Below are 23,965 nucleotides of genomic sequence, written 5' to 3'. Positions count from 1 at the left end.
TTGCTGGGTCGCTAGCTTTAGATGGTTTTGAGGTGTCCGAAGACGACGGCGTCGATGGCGGAGCAGGCGTCGTCGGTGTCGATGGCGTATCGGCCATCTTTGTTTTGGTCGATACCGATGGTGTGAGTTTCGGTTTCGATTTCTTTAATGGCGGCTCCCCTGAGGTGTCGGCCATCTTCGTCTTCGTCGATACCGATTGTGTGAGTTTCGGTTTCGATTTCTGTAATGGCGGCTCCGCTGAGGTGTCCGTAGCCGGGCCGGAAGGCGGGGCCGTGGATCGAGGTAAAAGGTCGTGGGTAAGGCTGCGTGGCGATCCCGTGACCTGGGCCATTGTCAGAGTACGAACGGGGCATAGCTCATCCTCCGAGCTATCTTCCACGGCCCCATATACTTCTTCGTAGTCCCCTACCTCTTCGACGTTTTCTGCCAGGTCTAGAGCCACGACATCTGCCTTGGATTCGGCTGGACCTCCGCCGATGAAGGTGAAACTTGTAGTTGAAGTACTTGTACTTCTGCTTCGGGGTCTTCGAAGATGTCGTCCGGCGCCGGGGCCGACCGCTTTGCTTGGAGGCGCGCCACGCGCCGAAGCTTGAGAGTCTTCTTTGACCTGAATTTGGAACAGGCCATACAGTTGGTCTCGTTATGGTCCGGCGACAGGCATTTATTACACACAGGGTGTACGTCGATGTGTAGGTACTTCGAGCCACACACGGGGCACTTCTTGAATGGACTTCGTTCCATGCCGTCCAAGTCTTGCTGCGCTCACAGGGCCTTGATGACCGAAGAGTCACCCGACTCCTCAGCTATCCGACTCGACGAGTTGGAGTGTTCACGAGACCGAACGCGAACAATACCGACGGGATAAGCGAAGGCCTTTTGGCCTTGAAAAGAGAGTTTTTTATCGATTCCGAACAGGAGACGTCGAAATCACATCCGAACCCAATGGCGGAAAAAAACAATCTGGGGATGGAGTCGATGCCCATGCGCACTGTAGTCCAGGGGAGGAGCCACCTATCTCGTGATACTTCGAAGACTCTTCCAGGACAACAATGTGCAATCATCCGGACCCAACACTAGGCGGCGATCTATGCTATAGATATGAATTTAGCAGCCCAGATGCCTCGAACCTTTGGTACCTTCCTAAACAACTTTGTCTGCTCAACGTAATACCTTAATGCCCTGTAACAATCAAATTGTGGAGCACTTTTTCTGCTGGTGTTGTAGGGTGTTGGAAACATGGTAACTAAACGCTTTCATTAATGTGAAAAGCTGCCACTAACTTAGGTGTACATTTCTGGGTTCCTTCTTATGACCAACGGTAAAATCCTAGAAGGTTATCTGATTATGGCCATAAATTTAAATACAACGACTCATAATACATAGGAGCCTCCAATTCATATTTAAAAGACCTTTTTTTGATAATTTCCTTATTTATTAAACTTGAATTTTGACATCTCGGGTTCACCTGCAATAATAACAATATGCAGCTGCTCAAATGTAATAAATTATTACAGTTGATTTATGACATCATGATGCCTGCCAGTAGCCAAGGCGAAAGATGGGGCGCAGAGCAGTTTAAGGAATAAAAACAGTCTTTTCATTCTTATGACCTGCTTTTTTTAAACGAGCAGTGATCTGCAGAACGGCGACATTTATGGCAACATATTTATTTTTCGCATACAGTTTATCACAGGAAAGAAAGACTCTCGGTGCCTTAGTATTCATTCTGAGCTACAACCTTTTTTAATGAAATTGGTATTAAAGAGGTTTCTGGGAAGGGTGATGGTGGAACCATGTATTACAGGGAATAAATTACCTTCTGCCGTCGCTTAAAGGATACTGAGGTCACCTCGGAGTTTCACATCCTTATAAAGGAACTCGGCCTTCGCTCTCTATATGGTAATGGACTCATCAGTAACTTGCACAATCCTTGGAATGTACGGCAAGAGTACTTTATCCCATATACGACAAACACTTTTACAAACATGGTGGAATGGAAGGTATGTATGCCTAAGCTGCAAATATATATTAATGGGAACTGTAGTAATTTATAGTCACAGAGGGAAAAATTAAGCTTACCCATTATGCAATATATGATACTGTATACTGCATTTGTGGAATAAAATGCCCTTTTGGATAGTGTTATGTAGCAGTGACTTTTGTCATTTTGTTTATTACATTTTACTATATATTTTTTTATTTGGTTTGAGATTTTTATTATTTTGCTTTTTTACTTTATCACTGTGTTGGCACTGCATAAATACTTTAAACACTGTCCTAAATTAAGCCTGTCTGCTTTGTGCCATAGCTACCAGGGATTTGAGCTCAGGTTAATTTAGTGACTTTGTGAGTTCCTCCTTATAATGGTTGTAATTATTCTTTGAGGTGGATAATCACCCACTCCAAATAATAATCCAATTTCTTACAGCAGAATAATGTGCAATATGTTACTCAAGAACAATCTGCGCTGCAAAAACACCACAGCCATAAGAATTGAAATGCACTACTGACAAGGTGAATCGCTTAGGTTTAATTTTGCTCTGTGTTCACGTTTGGTGAATGTTAAGGTCTCCACAATTCTTTGTTGCTTTCAACTGTGGTCTCCCTCAAAACAAAACACACTTTGCTTCTGCACCAATAAACACACATTAATGAGGAATGTGCGCTTCCAGCCAATAACATCACAAGTCATACAGAATGGTTGAAGCACAATTATATTTTTTTTAAGACAATTTCCAGACTATACCAATGGATGGGGGAACAGTGCACTGGACAATAAACTAGAATAGATAAGCAGCAAAACAACATTGTCTTGTGAATTTGGACATTGCTGAAAATGTCCATCATTTAGATTAATTTAGGTGTACGGGTTGAAAAACACACTAGGTGCCAACAAAGCTCATTTTCAGGATCTAGTAATCCAGTGGACGGTGCCATAGGATAGAGGTAAACATCTGGACTTCATTAAAGTCCTGCTTCTCATGAAGCTGCGACTCCTTGCATGAAAGACATCTACTTATAAACACACATTGTGCCCCCAGGTGTCAATATATATGGGTGCTTCCTATAACAGAGACATTAAATGCTAAATTAAAAGAAAGCTTACACAAAGCACACACTGAAAACACACAAACATTTACATTAGTACTATATACGCAGAATCTGTACACATCCACCACTACCACCCAAGTTCTCCAGAAAACCACTACAAAATATCAGATGCAACATGCTAATAAGTTCTGAAGTAAGAACCTGTTTGTCGCCATGAAGTAAGATGTCTGGGCCAAATCTTTGCTCGCTGCAGGGAAAAAAGAGAAAGAGTTGTGAGATGCTATCAGAGAAGGAAATCACTGTCTCAAATAACAGCACATTGTAGAGCGGTAGTAAAAAAAAAAAAATAGATGAGCGCTGTTTTAGTAGAGATAAATTTAGCACCATTACTTCTTCGTGCATTGAATGAAAACCAAAGACCTATCTGATTTGGGATTTAGAACATGAGGTCTGACATTTTTTCCCTCTTTAAAAAAAAGAATACTTTACCTCTAAGGACTGCTACAGGTGCCTAGCAGAAATTTATTGCCAAGGATAGGATGTGCGAGTTGTGTAACAACGGTTTTCAAGATCTTAACCATGTTATTTTTATTTGTTCTGATTGCACTTTATGCGTCATCAGTTTCTGCAACAACTTTTCGTTAGATTTGGTGTACAATCTGTAGAAAAGGCATGTCAGTTTATAAAGTCTCCTTCAAATGAAATTGGCATGGTTAAAAATGGCAAGCGTTTTCCATTTGTATTGCAATTATATTTTTCTTATCTTGTATAGTTTCAAAAATCGGTAAAAGGTGTAAGGCCCAAGTGGATCTCTGTGAAAACTCCAAATTTCAAACAATAAACAGTTCTACTGCATACTGTAGAAAAACCCCTTGAGCAGAAAGCAGGGATGTGGAACAGGAGAATAAAATGGAGGGCATGGGAGCAATGCTGTAAAAAAAGTCTCTCTAGTTCAGAGTATTGATGTTTTCATAATAGAAGTTTTGGACACTGACGAGTGGAAATCATTCTTCTCTGGGAAGAACATCACTTACAGTGTAATGCAGCTTTCTTGAGGGGGATTTTGAACTATCAGGAACACTTTCCAATTAGAAAGAGAGCCAAGATCCACATAACCAGGAAATGACATGCTTGCCTACAATTATACTCCCATAAACTGCCTAATCCATGTAGTGTGACAACTGATTTTGTCTGAATGTCCACATCCCAGGAGCCAATGGCGCCATACCTTTTGTTGCAAAATTTGTCACTTTAGAAACCACTGTAAAGAGTGTGTGAGTGTACATGCACACACTGTAATCTATTAAATAAACACACCTTTTGTTTAGCTTATCCAAATATTTTTTTCTTACAAAATAATTTGAAAAGCCTTGTTCTGGTTTTTAAGAACCCATAATTCTAGGTCAGGACCGGAGGCGAGGATTATGCTCTACTTTCTTTTATTTATTTTCCAGCAGTTTTCAATAAATAACTAAAAAAAAAACTATCTTTCCCATGATGTACAAGGCAAAAGTTAACACAGATTATCCAATAAACAGTTCAGGATATCCACAAAGGTAAGCGTCACATGGATAACTTCCTCTTTCTTTTTCTGCCCCAGCAGTTAAGTCACCTCTTTTTCTTGTTCTCACAGTAAGGTTTAATTGTGGTGTTTTTTTTGTTTTAAAAAAAAATATTTTTATTGAGAAGAATTTTATCACATACAGCACAGCATATTTATAGAAATGATTTAGCAAACAGAGCAACAAAGGTCACAAACATAAAATTAAATAAACGAAAAACAAATTTGTTAGCAGGTTCCAATAACTCCTGTATACCATTACTATCATCCCTCCATTATACCTCCACCCTATCCCCTTTCCACAGCATTAATGGTTTCCAAATCTTCCTCCCTAATGCTCTCCCCCTTTTGCCTTTCCTGTCGTATATTCCTTTTTCAAGATTGTAAACTGCCAACAAACTGGCAAACCATTGCTGCATAGTTGGGGGAGATTTATCCAGCCATGCCCTGGCGAGCAGTAATCTTAAGACCGCCATAGCTAGGAATAGGAATTCTGTATAAATACCAGAGTATTCAGCTGCAACTCCTAGCACCATTAACCCTGGAGTAAGGATGATGCTATCCCCTATGACCTGTGATAAAAAATGCTCAATACCTTTAACGAGCGTATACAATTGTGGGCATGTAGAAAAGATGTGTATAATATCAGCTTCTGGTGCATCACAGCGAAAGCACGTCGTCCCTGAAGTGCCACCCCACTAGGCTATTCTCGCTGGTGTGTAGTAGAGCGAGAAGAGTGTTTTGTAGTGCTGAGATTGCAGCGGGCTGAACATAACACTGTACATCCTAACTCCAGAGAATCTTGAAACCTAACCATTTCGATCCCCAGTTTGTTCGCCCATTTGCCACCGTGCTTCTCCATATCATCTGGTTTAGTGATAATCAGGTTTGCATAAACACTGCGAATCGACACCCCCCCTCCCCTTTCTATCAAGTCCAATATGCTATTATTGTTAAATCCTGCCAACCCCCCGCTTATTACACACAAAGCTGCGAACCTGCAGGTATTTAAAAAAAGCTATTCCTGCTTATATTAAACTTAACCTGTAGTTCCGCAAATTGAGCAATTCCCTGGGGGCCAATTAAATCACCCAATTTTCCAATCCCTTTCTCTGTCCATTCTGCCATGACTGAATCTGAAAAGATCTCTGAGGGGAGTGATCTGTTTTTATAGAGCCGAATGTATCTATTATATATTCCTAATCCAGCTCTCTTTAAAAAGGCGTCCCATATTTTATGTGCAGCCTTTACGGTCTTGAACCGTGTCCTTTTAAAATATGATGAATCCAGACAATTAAAAAATGCGTTCTCCGCATCGGTCCCAAGAACAGTAGCATAGACCTCTGTAGAATTAGCCGTGATACTAGGCTCCAGCCCACCACCTCCTATCATACCCTGCATATATTGTATAGTGGCTGCCCAATAGTACGGTCCAGGGAAGACATGGCTTGGCAGTTCGGGGTGGACTGTTCCCATGAGGCACAGGGTCAGACTGATTTGCATATGGCCATGTCTGAACTGGGGTGGCTGAGTGGGCTAAAGAATGGTGATGGATTAAACCCAGATCAGTTGACTGGGGGTGAGTGTTTGATTTGCTCAAACGCTCCGTCCATCATCCCCTTTTGTATCGCTTTGCCCAATAGTACAGCCTGAAATCTGGGGCCTCCCATCTTCCTCTATCCCTGGGAAGGGAAATGTATCTATATGCCCTCCTTGTCTTTCCATGGGCCCATATAAACTTATTCAACACCGCCTCTAGCTTACCAAACCAGCTAGATTAAAAAAACAATGGGATTGCCCTAAAAAAATATAAAAACTTGGGCAAAATAATCATTTTAATCACATTCGTACAGCCTACCAGAGTTAGATGCAAGTTATTCATTCATGCCAGATCTGAGGATACTTTAGCCATTAGTGGTGTCATATTGCATCCTACTATGTCATCTAATTCTGCGGAGATCTCAACCCCCAGATATACGGCGGATTTCACTACCCGATGGTCTCTACAGATAGCATGTGAGGTCTTGACTATTTGGGTCTTCTCTCTATTTAACCTTTAGCCTTAAGCCTCCCCGAACCGCTGAGCTTCCACTTCGATCTCACGAATGGCTAATGTGGGATTAGGTGAAACAATTGCCACATCATCCGCGTAGGCGAATGTTTTATATTGCTTGTGGTTTATAATCACTGCGGGTATGTTGTCATTGGCTTCTAGCCTCCTAAGCAGGGGGTCCATATACAGCGCAAACAATAGTGGTGAAGCTGGGCAGCCCTGTCTTGTCCCTCTAGAGATCTGCACCGAGGCTGTGTACCCCCTGTTTATCTTAATCCTAGCTGTTGGCCCTGCATAAAGTGCCTGGATCGCTTGAACATAACCTGCACCTATCTGATAGTGGAGAAGTACCGCCCATAAATAGTCCCAGGAAACCCTATCGAACGCCTTCTCAGCATCTAAAAAGAGAGCTGCGAATGAACCCGTGCTGGGTACCACTAACCAAGCCCTCGATCACTTTTGCTAGCCTGTTGGCTAGAATCTTTGAGTACACTTTTGAATCAGCGTTCATCAAGGTGATTGGCCTGTAAGAACCTGGGTCTGTAGATATCTTCCCTTTTTTTAAAATAACAATATCTTAAATCTTTCACATATTTTCACCCCCTACCACTCACTTTGTTCCACAACACACATAGCCTGACTCCAAAAACAACAAGTGCTCCCGCGTAGTTCGTAGGTAGAAGCCCGCCCCGCCCGTAGAGGGACGGGAAGACCCCCATGATGAAGCATGACACTATGGGATTCATAGTGTGTGAGGGGTATTTTAAAAACACATAGTGCTTCCCTTGTCATCAACAAGGTTTAGCAATACCACTGTCTTTTCACCATTCATTTAATCAAAAACCTTAAAATACCTATAAAATTGATAGAATCTCATTGATTAGAAATATTGACACAGGAGGTAGATTCTATCAGATACACGTCTACTCTCCCCCTCTTGTTACCCTTCACTTACCCCTGCTCTCTCGAAGCCATTAATTGACACAGAGTACTCCTCTGATATGTTGGGCCCTGTGGACCGTTTACACCCCCGCTCGATGGAGTGGGCCCCTTCCACTAAGGTCTCCAAGTTTGTGGCAGGGTGACCCAGAAAGCCCTTGAAAAGGGAAGTCAGGGCGTGCCTTAGGGTGGAATGCTCCTGCCCTTCCCTTTCGGGCAGAGTGGGTTTGTCTGAAGAGAACAATATGCGCATGGTCACCTTTTTGCAAAATATACTAAAGACCCAAAAAAGGGAATTGATAGATCATGGAGGCCCTGCCAGGACAAATTCTGGACGTTTGTGGCCTAGTCAAAAAAATATTTGACCCTGCAGAGGAGGCCAAGGCCTCCAATTCCTCACTGTCCCGGAGTCCATTTTGGGCTTTGGCTTCCTCAGAGGCAGGCGCAGTAGCATAAGGCGGGCTCTTTGGGGAGCCTTTTATTGAGGAGCTGAGCAACTTAGCTGCTATGGTCACCTCCTCAGACAAGGCACAAGCCTCCATGAAGGAAATCTTCCATCCCAAAATTTTTGTCGGGCTGGTCGTGTTAGAGGGCACTCGACCGGCTGCTTTTGCATCCAAGGTCCTCCTAGAGGCTTCAAAAAAGAGCAAGATGCACCCAAACATGGAGAATTCTTCAAGACATGGAGTGGTCACTGCAGATGTGGTTCCAGGGGTGCTTCCAGAGGGCAGTTCCAGGACTCAACAGGTGAGAGCTTGCCTTTCCCCCAACTCAAGGTAGGAGGTTGGTATCGCTATTCGAACACTATTAGGAACGGATTACTTACAATGCATGGATGCTACAGACCACCAGAGGGTGTAACAGAGTTTTACGGGACCCTGGTCCAAGAATTCCACGCTCATTTGATGGTTTTTGCAGGGGATCAATCCGCCCTAATAGACAAGGAGGTGGCAGATCTAATGCAAAAAGGAGCGATTTCACCTCCATCCATGGGGGTTCCTAAACAACATTTTTTCTGGTGGACAAGGCAGACGCACAACACCCTGTAATCAATCTAAAGAAGTTCAACAGGTGGTTAATCTACCGACATGTCAAGATGGAAGGTATCTGCACGATCTCCTTCGTCCTGGCGACTGGAGGGTATGTTTGGACTTAAAGGACGCGTACCTGGCGGTCCCTATATTCCCCCTCACCGCCGTTTCCTCCAGTTTAGGTGCAGAGAGCAGGTATAAGAGTTCACATTGCTCCCTTTCGGACTCTCCTCAGCTCGCTGGTGTTTCACCAAGGTCCTCAAACTGGTGGTGGAATCCCTCAGGGCTCGAGGTTTCTGCCTCAAAATTTATCTCAACGACCTCCTTCTCTTGTACAAGTGACGGTCACTGGATTTACTGCTGAGTTCATGGTTTGAGGTCAAAGAGAAAAAGTCTCTTCTGATCCGGGCCAAACAGACAACCTTTTTTGGGTTTGACATAGATTTGGGGCAGAAGACCGTAAAGCCTTCCCTCTTGAGAAGTATCCAAGATTCGCAGGGAGTTGAGGTGGACGCTGGCCAGACGCACAACATCTCTCCGGCAAGAACCCAGGGTGGTGGGTCTCCTGCCTTCCTCGATCCAAGCAATCTTCCGATGCCTCCTCCATTACAGCCTCAATGCCTTCCATTTCCGAAAGGGCCTGCAATACTCAGAACGACTCCCGCTTACGGATGAGGTAAAGGTGGAGATGAGACGGTAGCTATGCCACTTGAAAGTGCGGAACGGACGGGCATATCTGGTTAAGATCCTAATATGGTGATAGAATCCAACGCCAGAAAATCCAGTTGGGGTGCTTGCTGCAGGGCCTCCTTTAAAGGAGGAAAATGGTCCGCAGACAAACAACAAGTCCACATCAATTGCATGGAGCTAATGGCGGGGTCGCTCACAATAAAGTGCTGGACGAAGGACACGGCCAACTTCAGTGTCCTCCTCAAGATGGACATCGTCTCAGAGGTTCACTACATAAACCATCTCGGGTTACCAAATCCAAAGTACTGGCAGATCTAGCCAACACTGGGTTTCTGAATCTTCTGCCTAGCTCATAACGTCTCAGTGACGGTGGAATACATCCCTGGGGCGTCCAATGCCATAGTGGATTGGTGCTCCAGAGTATGGTCGGACATTAGCCTGTGGCAAGTAAATTCATTGATTTTTCAGAGACTGAACGCTCTTTGGGGTCCACTCTTTGCTTCCCGCCTGGCCCCTCAGCTTCACAAGTACTTCAGTTGTAAGATAGACCCCCAACCCCCCCCTCTCTGCAACAGCAACAGATGTTTTCCGCCAGGATTGGTATCAGGAGACAGGTTTCACTTTTCCCATGATTAGAAAGCTCTCAACCCAGGTCCGCAGACAGAAGGCGACAAGTGGTTTTGATCACTTCATATTGGTGGTCTCAAGTATTGTTTCCAGTTTTTCTGGAACTTTCCTGGGATTCTCCAATTTGTCTACCCCCCAGTCAGATATCCTTCGGGATACCCTCGGCAATCACCACCCAGTAGTCCTCCAAGGGTGAATGTCACTCGTGACCAGGCGGATTTCAGGCAATGCTGGAGACTCCCTGGCCTTTCACAGGAGGCTTATATACTGGCAGCAGCCTAGGTAGAAACAAGCATTACAGGTCGGCATGGGTCAGATGGGTTGGTTGGTGTCTTCAAAACGATTAGGATCCCATGGAGTGCGAAATGGATCACATCATGAATTTCTAGGCATCCTAGGTATTGGCATATCGTACGATCAACTCTTACAGATCAGCCATTTCGGCAGACCACTTTCCCTCTCAAGATGCCCCGGTGGGCAAACATCCGATGGTTTGTAAGCTGATGAGGGATCTGTTTGGCACTCCCTCCAGAACCCAGGTATTCCACACTATGGGATGTTAACAAGGTTTTATACCTCTTTCGTTCTTGGCAGCCGAAAAAATATTTGTTGCACAAGGAATTGCCTGCGAAACTTGCCATGCTGCTATGCCTGTTATTATGTAGGAGAGTGTCTGGTGTAAGAGCTTTGGATATCTCTGGATGGGTGTTTACTTTTCATGGGGTCACCTTCCATCTCTCTCGGGGACAAAGTCTAACTCCAAAGTGGTGTCCTAACCTCATTTTGATAAGAATCCCAAGTTGTGTGTGCTTCATTGCCTTAAGGCGTATGAAGGGAAGACGGAGGAATCCGGCCCTCCAGGTGAGCGTTAATATCGCTCAGGAAACCTTTCAAAGTGGTCACTCCTCCCACCATAGTTCATTGGGTCCAATGGGTCATGCAAGAAGCAGGCATTGACGTCTCACAATTTGGAGCCCATTCAGTTTAGGTGTGATGGCCTCTAAGGCTTTCTCCTTAGGGGCTTGCCTTGAAAACATTATTAAAACTGTAGACTGACTTCCAGCTTTATGTTCAAAAGGTTCTATTTTGAGCCAGTTAAAGACTTGGCATCGTTGGTGGTAGCTAAGTTTTGAACGAGCACAATTCTCGCCTCCAGTTCCGACATAGAATGACAAACTTCCTAGTAGACATGAAAGAAAGTTTCAATTCTATTAAGGACACAAGGCAAGGATTATTACCGGCCAAGGTTCCTGAGTCTTTCCCCTTTTTTTCCCACCCGGATGTTTGCAAATAAAGGGTCTCCTTGGGCAGCAGGATACCTGTCTGTCGTATATGGCATTAAGTATTAATTAATATTTTTTTCTTATTGAAGAATGTGCCCTGTTACACTTGTGTAGGTCATTATGGCATGTTGGGTTGGCATATTTATATCAATTAGTATTTATCTCACGTTTGATTTTCTGTATTTATCAGGTTCATCCTGATCAGGAAGGTTCAGGTTGATTCTTCTTGTTCTGGATTCTTTCAGGTTCACAGGGTTCTAAAGTGAATTAATGGAAAAAAATGGAATGGAGCCTGTCGCAGTCAAGAAAGAGGAAGTTATCCAGGGGACGCTTACCTTTGTGGATATCCTGGACTGTTGATTGGATGATCTGTGTTAACCTTTGCCCTGTGCATCATGGGAAAGATAGGTATTTTTTAGTTATTTTTTAAAACTACTGGAAAGGAAATAAAAGAAAGTAGAGCATAATCCTCGCCTCCTTGTGTCCTTAATAGAATTGAAATTTTCCTTCAGGTCTACTAGGAAATTGTTCATTCTGTGCCGCAAATTCACAGCACAAACTGAAGTGATGATGTCTCTGGAGATTTCTAAGTTCAGGACCTAAAGCACTAGGCTCCCAGAGACAAATGTAATCGGAAAAGCATTTCAGCTGCCAAATGTAGGGGAACATAGGTGTTTGGAGTTACATCTGATCGGCCTAAGGTTGCTGCCACTTTTAAAGTAGGGGTAGGCGTAACTCGCATTATTCTGTGTAGTGTAATTATGTGGAATTACCTGAGGATTCCACAAGATTACATGGAATTCAATGAGAAGAGTAATTCTGTGTTTAGCGCTACTTCTCAGCGAGAAAATTCTTCCTTGCATCCAAAATGGACGCATGGATGCATTTTACACTAAGAAATAGCAATAAATGCAACAGAACACGAATATCGACCGCGAGCAGCTGCTGGCGCTCACTAAATGTGCTCTTTAGGTAGGATTTTCCACCAACTTGCCCTTGGCATTCAGTGCTATTTTCTTAATGCACCTTTTCATCCAAAATGGATGCGAGGATGCATTTTGTGTTAAGGAATAGCGTTAAACGCAGCATAACACGAAGTGTGCGTGAGTGGGTGCTCGCTAAAGGTGCTTTCACTGTAAAATTCTCCCCAAATTACCCTTTAAGTACACAAGCCAGAGTATCCACGTTATTATCAGTAATTCTGCATCAAAGAATAACAAGGAATTAAAAATTACTCCGGCGTAATTAAGATTCTGCCCAGGCCTAGTTTAAAGGCATTACAGAGAAATTCTCAGTGGCGTTCGAAGGACAGAGGCTATCCCTTCAACAAAGCAGAGGTGTTTGGCAGATAAATACCAAGGGTACTTATGCACTGCTCAGAGAAATCCTCAAAACCACTTGGGGATTGATATGGCTTGCTGTTTTCAAATTCCAAGCAGATAGCTATGTCCCATAGTTCACCTTTCCTACGAACAGTTCCAAACATAACGCCGTGGGGCGTACAATGTTTACTTACAAGCCCCTGAATTCCTGCCTTGTACATAAAAGTTCCAGCAACCCAAGACACAGGCTATACAGTAAACCCTTGCCCTACCACTTAAATCCTTGATCTAACAAACATGAATACTGAGATACTCTGGACCTTCCAGTCACTTCCCTTTTCCTTGAAAAATATTCCTAGCACTCAAAGGGCATATACTATACAATGATCTTTTGTCCATGCACCTCACTTGTCTTTGGGTGAGACCTCACACTGAAAGGGCAAACGCTTGCCAGGGATATTCTGTCTTTATCCTTTATTTCCTTCTTCTTACGGACAGGCCAAGCATGCAAGGGGTGCAAGTTTTACAGTGATACGTGGACCTTGAACCTCACTTTCACATCTATGCTAAGTGTTACAGAAACACATACATCTGCCAGCTACTTCACCCCTTACAGATGGGCCCTGAATCATGGCACAAAAGGCATTCTGCGACAATCTGCCCTGCCACTCACTCAACTCCTCTTACTGAGCCCCAGCACCAAACAAAACACAGGCTTCGCAGGGACACGGACTCTGGGCCTCACTTCCCATTATCTTACAGACAAGGTGAAAACTCAAAGAGCACTGGCCTCACAGTCATACACTTCTTTGCTCATTGGTTCCCTCTCAAAGGTAGGCCTAGCAACCTTGAGATCAAAAGTCTAATTATGGCCCTGTCTCCTTGCTCTAACCTACAGACAGATCCAGCACTGGCTGTATCGACAATGAGAATGTATTCCCACACCTACTTTAGACCTCTGGGGAACAGTTACTAGTTTTTCCTTACCTCTTACAAGTTGTGTGCACTTGACCACGTGCGTATGAGGATGATCAATCGTAATCTCGAACCCTGAAAAACAACAACACACACAAAGGCGTGAGATCACCCTAGTTATACAAGAGCTTAACACATCCTCCTGCTCTATTAGGTAAAGCACCCACCTGATAACTGCACCCAGCAACTCCGTTATAAGAGGCTCCATGACCCCAGTCATGAACATGATTAAATGTACTGCATGCTCACTCACATAGGGACCCCAGGTTCATCAAATACTCACTGAACTTTAATGTACTGATTCTCAGGCCTGAGACAGGCCATCACATTGCAATACACTGCAAAATAAACTAGACTTACATAACCATCATGCACCAATGAAAAATGCACTCCAAGACTCAACAGCTCGGAAGTGCCATGACCACTAAATGACTGTGAAATAAAATCATGCCACATCTCAACAGACTGAGTCCTTAATCACCACCGGTTTCCAAAGACCTGCACCTCTCACCTCACTGGTTCGTTTCTACACTATTATTTGCCTGTAATGAATATGCTACTTACCAGTATGCATCTGTTCTTGGCATGTAGGGCAGCTAACATTCATATCTATTGCATAGATCGCCGCCTAGTGTTGGGTCCGGATGATTGCACATTGTTGTCCTGGAAGAGTCTTCGAAGTATCACGAGATAGGTGGCTCCTCCCCTGGACTACAGTGCGCATGGGCATCGACTCCATCCCCAGATTGTTTTTAGCCATTGTGGCAAAGATGGAGTATGATCGTGCAAGTGATGTCCATGCTAATGATTGAATGCAAGAAGGTCTGCAGCCGCTACAGGCGCCGGGGAGGAGGGTGGGCGATATGAATGTTAGCAGCCCTACATGCCAAGAACAGATGCATACTGGTAAGTAGCATATTCAGTTCGAGGCATGTGGGCTGCTAAATTCATATCTATTGCATAGAATACATAGCAGTCCCTCAATTAACGGCGGCCGCCCGTGCCAGCTGCAGAAGTCTGAAAAAGAGTTTTGAGAACAGCCTGTCCAACAGCTGCCTGCTGTTTGGAGTGCACATCTACACAGTAATGCTTGGTAAACGTGTGTGGTGTAGACCATGTGGCTGCTCTACAAATGTCTTCCAAAGGAATGTTCCCTAGGAAAGCCATGGAGGCTCCCAACTTGCGTGTGGAGTGTGCTCTTGTGGGGATCGTTAAAGTACGTTTAGCTTTTTGATAACAGAGCTGAATACATTTAACGATCCACCTGGCTATTCCTGCTTTGGAAATAGGGTTGCCTTTGTGCTGTGGTGAGAAGGCAACAAAAAGTTGCTGTGTCTTTCTAAATTGTTGTGTCCTGTCAATGTAGTACATCAATGCCCTTTTTACGTCCAATGTATGGAGTATTCTTTCTGCTACAGTCTGTGGGTTCTGAAAGAATGCGGGCAGTTCAATAGTTTGATTGACATGAAACTGTGACACCACCTTTGGAAGGAACTTGGGGTTAGTGCGGAGCACCACCCTGTTTGAATGAATTTGTATAAATGGCTCTTGAATTGTGAGCGCCTGCAGCTCACTAACACGCCTGAGAGATGTAATAGCAATGAGAAAAGACACTTTCCATGTTAACAACTGAATCTCACAGGAATGTAGAGGCTCAAAAGGTGGGCCCATCAGTCTAGTGAGAACCACATTGAGGTTCCACACAGGAGCTGGTGGTGTTCTGGGAGGAATGACTCGCTTCAGTCCCTCCAGGAAGGCTTTAATGGCAGGCACCCTGAAAACAGAGAGATGCTGCCTGTTCTGGAGATGAGCCGCTATGGCGGATAAATGTATCCGAATGGAAGCGTAAGCTAGATTGCATTTGTAAAGATGTAACAAATAGCAGATGATGTTAGGAATGGATGCATCTAGCGGGTTAATGTGATGTTCTGTACAGTAGATGACAAACCGCTTCCACTTTGCAGCATAGCAAGCTCTTGTAGTGGGCTTCCTGGCCTCCCTGATAATGTCCATGCATTCAGGAGGCAGGTTGAGGTAGCCAAACTCTAAGACCTCAGGAGCCAGATCGCCAGATTGAGCTGTTGCGGATCTGGATGCTGAATGTCGCCATGGTTCTGCGTCAAGAGCCTGGGTGTGAGATGCAGCCTTTGATGCGGTACCACGGAAAGTTCTAGAAACGTGGTGTACCATGGTTGGCGTGCCCATGTTGGAGCAACCAGGATGAGCGTCATCGAGTGTTGCTTTAGCTTTCTTGCCACCAGCGGTATGAGAGGTGCTGGGGGAAAAGCGTACGCAAATCTGCCTGACCAGTTCATCCATATCGCATTGCCCTGCGACTGTGGGTGAGGGAACCTGGCGGCAAAGTTTTGGCATTTTGCGTTTTCCCTTGTGGCAAACAGGTCGATCTCTGGATGACCCCACTGCCGGAAGTACGGGCGGAGTACTGATGGATGTATCTCCCACTCGTGCATTTGATGGCTGTACCTGCTGAGCAGATCCGCCATCTGGTTGTCTTTGCCCGGGAGGTGTTCCGCCATGAGGAAGATGTTCCTCTGAATGGCCCACTTCCACATGCTCTGAGCCAGATGAGACAGCTGTGGAGAGTGCGTACATCCCTGTTTCTGGATGTAGTACATGGCTGTCATGTTGTCCGTCCGGATCAACACGACTTTGTTGCACAGATGTACTTTGAAGGATTTGAGCGCCATGAAGATCGCCAGCAACTCTAGGTAGTTGATGTGCATCCTCTGTTGCTGCGTCGACCACAGTCCCTGCACCGTGTAGTGGAGCACATGAGTTCCCCATCCCTGGAGAGAGGCGTCCGTCGTCATGATGACTTGCGGCACAGGCTCTTGGAACGGTCGGCCCTTGCAAAGGTTGTGTGGAGTCCACCAATGCAGAGAGTTGTATGCCCGACCGGTCACCAACACTAGGTCTGTCAGTTGTCCTTGAGCCTGTTTCCACTGATTCGCCAAGCATTCTTGGAGCGGACGCATATGCAACCGTGCGTGCGGGACTATGGAGATGCAGGAGGCCATCATGCCTATCAACTGCATGAACACTCTCGCTGGTAGTGAGTGTTGTGGTCTGAACCGTTGGATGAGCGACTGAATGTGGTCGATCCTCACCGAGTTTGGCTGCGCCATAGCAGTCAGGGTATTGATCGTCGCGCCCAGATATTGCCACACATGGGCCGGCTGAAGGTGCGACTTGGGGTAGTTCAGCGAGAACCCCAGACTGTGAAGGAGGTGAATGGTGTGGGACATGTCTGCGGCGCACTGCCGTTCCGACCTTGCTTGAACGAGCCAGTCGTCTAGGTAAGGGTAGACATGTATGTTCTGTCTCCTGAGGTGCACCGCTACTGTCGCCAGACACTTGGTGAACACTCTGTGGGCAGTGGTCACTCCGAAGGGTAGGACTTTGAACTGATAATGCCTGTTTTGTATGGTGAACCTGAGGTACTTTCTGTGGGAGGGGTGGAGTGGTATGTGAAAATAAGCATCCTTGAGGTCCAAGGTTGCTAGGAAGTCCCCTTGGTTCAACAGTGGGAGAATTTGCTGCAGTGTTAGCATATGAAAATGTTCTGAGAGGATATACAGGTTGAGGGGGCGTAGATCCAGAATGGGTCTGAGGGATCCGTCCTTTTTTGGGATGAGGAAGTATAGGGAATAAACCCCTGTTCCTTCCTCCTCCACTGGTACGAGCTCTATTGCGCCTTTTTGCAGCATCACAAGAACCTCTTGCTGCAATAAGTGCAAGTGCTCTGCTGACATAGGACGTTGTCTTGGGGGTATGTTGGGTGGAGTGGACGTCAACTCCAAACAATAACCGTACTGGATAAGTTGCCTCACCCACCTGTCTGTGGTGATGGACGTCCAGACTGGCAGGAACTGCTGGAGTCTCCCCGCGACAGGTGTTGGATGGTCGGGGGGCAGTGACAGAGAGACACTGTTTGTTGGCGGCAGAGGAACGGGAGCTGTTGTTGCCTCTGCCCTTGGCACTGTTTCCTCTGTAACCCCCTCTACCCTGCTTGGGGTACGAGGATTGTGCGCCACCTCTAGTGAATTGCGTCTGCTGTGGCAAGTGTCCTCTGTTAACACCACGTGCACCTGAGCGACGAAAAGTGCTCCCTCTGAATTGCTGAGACTGAAGCGCCCCCATAGATTTAGCTGTCTCATTGTCTTTTTTGATCTTCTCGAGGGTGGTGTCAACGTCTGGGCCAAACAGTCTGTCGGGATTAACGGGCTGGTTGAGTATAGTTGTTTGTATGTCAGGCTTGAACCCTGAGATGCGAAGCCATGCTTGACGCCTCAACATCACGCTAGTGTTAATCGCTCTAGCCGCTGTATCTGCAACGTCAAGCGCACACTTGATTGCAGCGTTTGAAATAAGCTTGCCCTCCTGTATTAGCATCTCAGCTGCCTCCTTAAACTCATCTGGAAGGTGTTGTAGGAGCTGCTCTAGGGTGTCGTAATGCGCCCTATCATATCGTGCCAACAGGGCCTGTGTGTTCGATATGCGCCAGATATTGGCTGCCTGTGCAGCCACCCTTTTCCCCGATGCCTCCAGCACTTTCGACTCTTTGTCTGGGAGAGGAGCTTCACCCGTTGTCTGCGAGTTCGCCCTCTTGCGGGCATTGGCGACCACCAAAGAGTCCAGAGGCAGCTGGCCCCGTATATATGCTGGGTCCCCAGGTGCCGGTCTGTATTTTTATTCTATTCGTGGGTTGACCACCCTTGCCCTTGTGGGTTCCTTGAAGATGTCAGTGGCATGCTTTAGGACCCCTTTTAGCATTGGAAGTGTTTTTACTGTCTTTTCTGCGGCAGAGAAAGTGTCAAACAGAAAGTCTTCTTCCACAGGGTCGGCATGCATTTCCACCTTATGATTAGCAGCCGCCCGTTCAATTAAGGCATTAAATGCCGCTGAGTCTTCAGTTGGGGATGTCCGTACACCATAAACCTGTGGGTCCTGTACCACTTGTTGGTCCCCCTGGTCACCAGTGTCCACCCATGAGTCCTGCTGCTCATCAGGGTCATTGTTATCTGGGAAGTTGTACTGTTCATCCTGGTCACCCTCATCTCCCCCTGAAGCATTGGGTGAAGGTGTTGGGCTCCTCCTTGGTTGTGGATGAAGAGGTTCAACAAGGGCAGGAAAGTCCTGTGCTGGCTTTTTCTTCTTCAAAGGTATCACATACGATTCCAATGGCTGGGAAGTAATTTTTCGCTTATAGAGCGTCAATTTTCCCGTGTGGTCACCAGTGTCCACCCATGAGTCCTGCTGCTCATCAGGGTCATTGTTATCTGGGAAGTTGTACTGTTCATCCTGGTCACCCTCATCTCCCCCTGAAGCATTGGGTGAAGGTGTTGGGCTCCTCCTTGGTTGTGGATGAAGAGGTTCAACAAGGGCAGGAAAGTCCTGTGCTGGCTTTTTCTTCTTCAAAGGTATCACATACGATTCCAATGGCTGGGAAGTAATTTTTCGCTTATAGAGCGTCAATTTTCCCGTGTGGTCACCAGTGTCCACCCATGAGTCCTGCTGCTCATCAGGGTCATTGTTATCTGGGAAGTTGTACTGTTCATCCTGGTCACCCTCATCTCCCCCTGAAGCATTGGGTGAAGGTGTTGGGCTCCTCCTTGGTTGTGGATGAAGAGGTTCAACAAGGGCAGGAAAGTCCTGTGCTGGCTTTTTCTTCTTCAAAGGTATCACATACGATTCCAATGGCTGGGAAGTAATTTTTCGCTTATAGAGCGTCAATTTTCCCGTGTCTGCGTCGATATACTGCTCAGACTGCTCTTCTGACGCTTGTTGTCGACCCAAGCGTCCACTTAGCATCGAGTGTTCCGAAGCATCAGTGTCCTTTGGCACCGACCGGGGTGTAAAAGCCTTTGGTGCCACCGTCGGCGGCAGAGTGTAGAGGATCGGCGTTGAAGTCTTCCTCGGTGCCTCCACTAATTTTGTAACCGACGGCTTGTGAGTCATCGATGGCAAACTCTTCTCCCGAATTCTCTTGAGGGAGTCGGAGACTTGTTTAGTGAACGAAGCGGAGGGTTTAGTCGGCCCGACCGATGACCTCTGTCCGTCACCATGGGAGGATCCCAGCGTCGACGAGGTGTCCGTGCGTGTCGGAGACTCAGACGCATCCTCGGCCCCAATGGTCCGGGCCTCCTGCCCAGCCTTAGGCGCCGAGGCCGTTGGCTTTGGACCGGCAGTTTTGTGTCTTTGCGTAGGGCCTCCGGCCTTCAGTTCGGGGCCCTTTGTCGACTGCGCTTCAACCGGGCGTTTGCCTGTTGGCGCCGTAGTCGTGTCCGATGGTGGGTCGATAGTCTTCCTGGGCTTCGATTGAGCCACCGTGCTCGACGACCTTCTTCGAGCTTGGCTCCTTGGCCACCGTATGTATCGGAGCAGGCTTGACAGCCTTCTTCGGCTTCGGAGCCACTGAAGTCGACGGCGTCGATGACGTAGCAGGCGTCTTCAGTTTCGATGGTGCGTCGGCCATCTTTGTTGTTGTCGATTCCGAAGGTTTCGGTTTCGGTTTTGATATGCTCAATGGCGGCTCCGCTGGTGTGTCCGTAGCCGGGCCAGAAGGCGGGGCCGTGGATTGCGGTGTAGGGTCGTGGGTAAGGCCGAGTGGCGATCCCGTGACACGAGCCTGAGTCATGTTACTTTCGGGGCATAGCTCTTCCTCCGAGCTATCTTCCGCGGCCCCATAAACTTCTTCGACGTCCCCTACCTCCTCGACGTTTTCCTCTAGGTCCTGGCCCTCGACGGGTTCTCCGGATTCGGCCTCGACCTCCGTCGATGGTGGTGAAATCTGCAGATGATGGCTTGGGCCTTCTGCCTCGGGGTCGTCGAAGATGTCGACTGGTGCCGGAGCCGCTCGCCGGGCCTCAAGGCGCGCCGCACGCCGGAGCTTGAGCGTCTTCTTCGACCTGAACTTCGAACAGGCCATACAGTTGGCCTCGTTGTGGTCCGGCGAGAGGCATTTGTTACAAACTGGATGCACGTCGATGTGTGGGTACTTCGAACCACACACAGGGCAGAACTTGAACGGGCTCCGTTCCATCGTAGTATCGTCGGGGTCTTGCTGCGACGACAGGGCCTCGATGTCCGAAGAGTTACTCGACTCCGCAGAAGACCGACTCGTAGAGTCGGAAGAAACACGAGACCGAACGCGAACAATACCGACGAGGTAACGAAGGCCTTTTGGCCTTAAAGAAGTAGTTTTTTTCGATTCCGAACAGGAGACGTCGAAATCACATCCGAACCCAATGGCGGAAAAAAACAATCTGGGGATGGAGTCGATGCCCATGCGCACTGTAGTCCAGGGGATGAGCCACCTATCTCGTGATACTTCGAAGACTCTTCCAGGACAACAATGTGCAATCATCCGGACCCAACACGAGGCGGCGATCTATGCAATAGATATGAATTTAGCAGCCCACATGCCTCGAACATAACCATACAGGCTTCCTGTGTGTGCCTGCCCGCCCCAAGAGACCCTAGGTTATCACTTACCAGCAAACAACTGTCCCACACCACCCTTGAGCGCCTGAATTAGAATGCCTTCAACTATCCCAAGCCTCACGATAAGCACGGATCCCTAAACTACAGAGCCAGAGCACTTATATCTAGACTGTCTGAACAACTTCATTTCACTAAGCATAGAATCAATGCACAAACTGAACAGCTTTTTGTTTGGTTTCAGCCCAAGATCTCATTTTAGAGTACCTGGTTCTAACCTAGGTGTTTATATTCAGGAATGCACTGCTTGCAAAGCAGCCAGCCATTTAGCACAAACGAACTGAGGCTTCCAAGTAAGACACACACATTTTTTAAGGATGGCACTCCTGTTACAAAAAAGAGGCAGTGGCTCCATAGCCGTGGAAGATCTCCCACAGGCCACTAGATGTCCAAGCAGGACGGGTCACTGTCTTGCTTTCTACTGGCTGATTTGTGATACTTTCAGGCAGGGAGTGCTCTCCTTCTGTACACATCCTGTAGAAACAATCAGCAAAGAGGAGCCAGCTATCTCTACACATTTTATTTGGCCACATTGAGAGCTAGATTTAGAAACCCGGAAGACAGGAGCTCTAACCTATCCTATGCTTTTTTTTTTTAACTATAAATGCTAGAAAACAAAACCAAAACACGAAGGATAATAACACTGGATAAGCCACGCACACCAGACACAAAAGAAATTGAAAGCAATTCATTTTAGTAGACATGAGGGAACGGCGCTAATTTTAATCAATTGGCAAAATGTCATGACTATTGGTATTTCTAGCCTGCTGGTGTGCATTCCTTGTTGGGGATCAAAAGAGTGAGGAACATAACAAAGGGCCTGACCTAGTAATCGTGTCAGGTAAAGGAAAGGAACAAAAGGGGTGTCCCCAGAGATAGCAGCGGGCAGCATCACATCTTAAGAAAAGCTTTTGTCTTGGGCATTTGTTAGCTTGAATCTCTATCCGTCATGTATGAGAATAAATGCACCTCACAACAAAACAGCAAAAGAGGCACAAAGCAATCAGCTGGCTGTGAATAAACACATCTCCCGCCTTAAAAGCTTGATTCCATAGCCATCTCCTGCGAGTGAACAACCTAAGGCTCGCACGGCCGATGCCATCCGCTCTCATTAAAAACCTGTTTCTTGCATCTCATGAACTTGGGAGAGAGAAAAACGCATCTCCCACCACAGCAACACAGGAGTCTCGGGCTATCACCTTCACCGTGAATACTTTCATCTCATGCCTTGTTGGCTTAAGACCGTAAACATGAACTACCAGCAAATAATTGGGTCTCTTTAGTTCAAGGCTCCCTGATCTATGACTTGCCTGCAAATATGCGCACCTTACATCTCGAAAGCTCATGAATGCTTAAACATCATCTGTCATCACCCGATCCCATCATAAAGAAAAGCAAGGTTGTGGAACCCAGGGAGAGGTGCACAGGAGAGTGCACGCTACAATCACAGCGCCATGGTCACAAAATACTATAAAACAAATACAGTCAATGAAGATATGCTGTGTACTTTCACCCCCTTGCTTGGGCTCCACCCAGATTTGCAATTTATCATTTAAGAAGGAGGACTTGTTTCACCCAGTGTCTGTTCCAAATGCTGGCCTCATCAGATACCCACCCACAACTCTGAAAGGGAAGCCCAAGCAAGGGCACATTTTTGCACATTCCCTGCAATCAGACAAAACACCTAGCCAGGATATTAAAAAACAAACGTGAAACCTAACAAATGCACATCACAATATAACTTTTATAGCATCAGTCAATAAACACATGAATTTAAAAAGCGTAAGGTCAGTCGTGCTCTTGAAGAAGTGGCGTCTCGGCAGACCTGGCCCCTGGCTGTGGAGAAGAGTGCGTTAGATGCAGAGCACGGCAGACCCTCAGGGGCCACACCCAGAATGGAGCCCATCCGCTTTGAACACTTACCCAGGGTCTGCAGTATAATGCTCTCTAGCATGACCAGGTCTTGGGCTTGGAGCAGGTACGCCTGGGTTGAGAGGACAGGCAACGTTACTCACTGGGAGGTACTCCACGAAAAGCCTGCGCATTCCTCACAAAAGGGGGGAACCTCAATCCTGTACCAAGCACCCAGGAGCTATCCCTTCCCTCCCAGAAATACAAGCAGTCGTTTCCTCCCCCTTACAGAATGTCCACGCCCATTTGTTTTTGTTAGAATCCACACCCAAATTGCCTTTATTTGGCAGAGATGTTACTCTTCACGTTTGAATTCCAAGGGACACTTTTGCTTCTGGGGGTAAGGATTGCAAGTCCTTTAAGTCTGAGGCGAGACAGGATGAAGTTTCCCCCTTTTGCAAGGGTTTGAATTTGACATGGGGCACAAGGAGGAGAGAAGGTGAAGTCCCGCAGGCGTGGGCCCTCTGGGTGCATTCCTTGACTATGGCTTGGGCTCTGCACCATCTCCCCTCCTTAGAAACCCCTCCACTCTTTCAATCACACCCCATGTTCTTGTCAGAAATGTGACAACCTCCATGCCCGGCACATATGGTAGCACAAGAACAGCAGTCATGAAGGCCTCAAGGTTCCTCTCACTTTCACAGGTGCTTGTGTCACCGAGACATTTCAAAGTAACAGTTTACCAAGCCCATTAATACTGAAAGAAGACATCACCAGCACACCTGGAGATCAGAGGCACACATCGCGCTCATACTCAACTAAACATTTTTGGAAAGAGCGCATTTTGTCTGTGTTTAACAGGCCATTTCTATGTGAACTGCGAAAGGGGGTGGGAGAGGGGTTCTCTCAGCGTGCTGGGTGGAGCAAATCTTTTGGAAACAGTGGGAACTGGGAATGACACCTGATTCACGTGACGGACACCATTTTTTTTAATCCTAAGATCTTTCCTGTGCCTTCCAATTTGGGTCACCATTCTCCAAACCAGGAAGTAGCAGCAATTA

At 46.5% G+C, this 23,965-nt stretch overlaps 1 protein-coding gene across 2 annotated transcripts in view; it reads right to left on the bottom strand.

The window, feature by feature from the left end:
• The window catches only part of CCNT1 (cyclin T1), a 69,905-nt gene that overhangs the window by 33,895 nt on the left and 12,045 nt on the right, over nt 1-23,965 (bottom strand). The window contains exons 4-7 of one of the 2 annotated variants that reach the window (XM_078685921.1): nt 22,977-23,037; nt 13,545-13,607; nt 11,571-11,621; nt 3,253-3,298 (exon numbers count right to left, since the gene is read on the bottom strand). In XM_078685921.1, the coding sequence (XP_078542047.1) occupies nt 3,253-3,298; nt 11,571-11,621; nt 13,545-13,607; nt 22,977-23,037 (221 nt within the window). The remainder of the gene's footprint in view (nt 1-3,252; nt 3,299-11,570; nt 11,622-13,544; nt 13,608-22,976; nt 23,038-23,965) is intronic. The other variant, XM_078685916.1, reaches the window with a different exon arrangement.

This window comes from Lissotriton helveticus, chromosome 1_1 (genome assembly GCF_964261635.1).
Source record: "Lissotriton helveticus chromosome 1_1, aLisHel1.1, whole genome shotgun sequence".
Taxonomy (NCBI): Eukaryota; Metazoa; Chordata; class Amphibia; order Caudata; family Salamandridae; genus Lissotriton; species Lissotriton helveticus.
The sequence above is the reverse complement of the archived record's forward strand: the minus strand, read 5'-3'. Positions and strand labels throughout refer to the sequence as shown.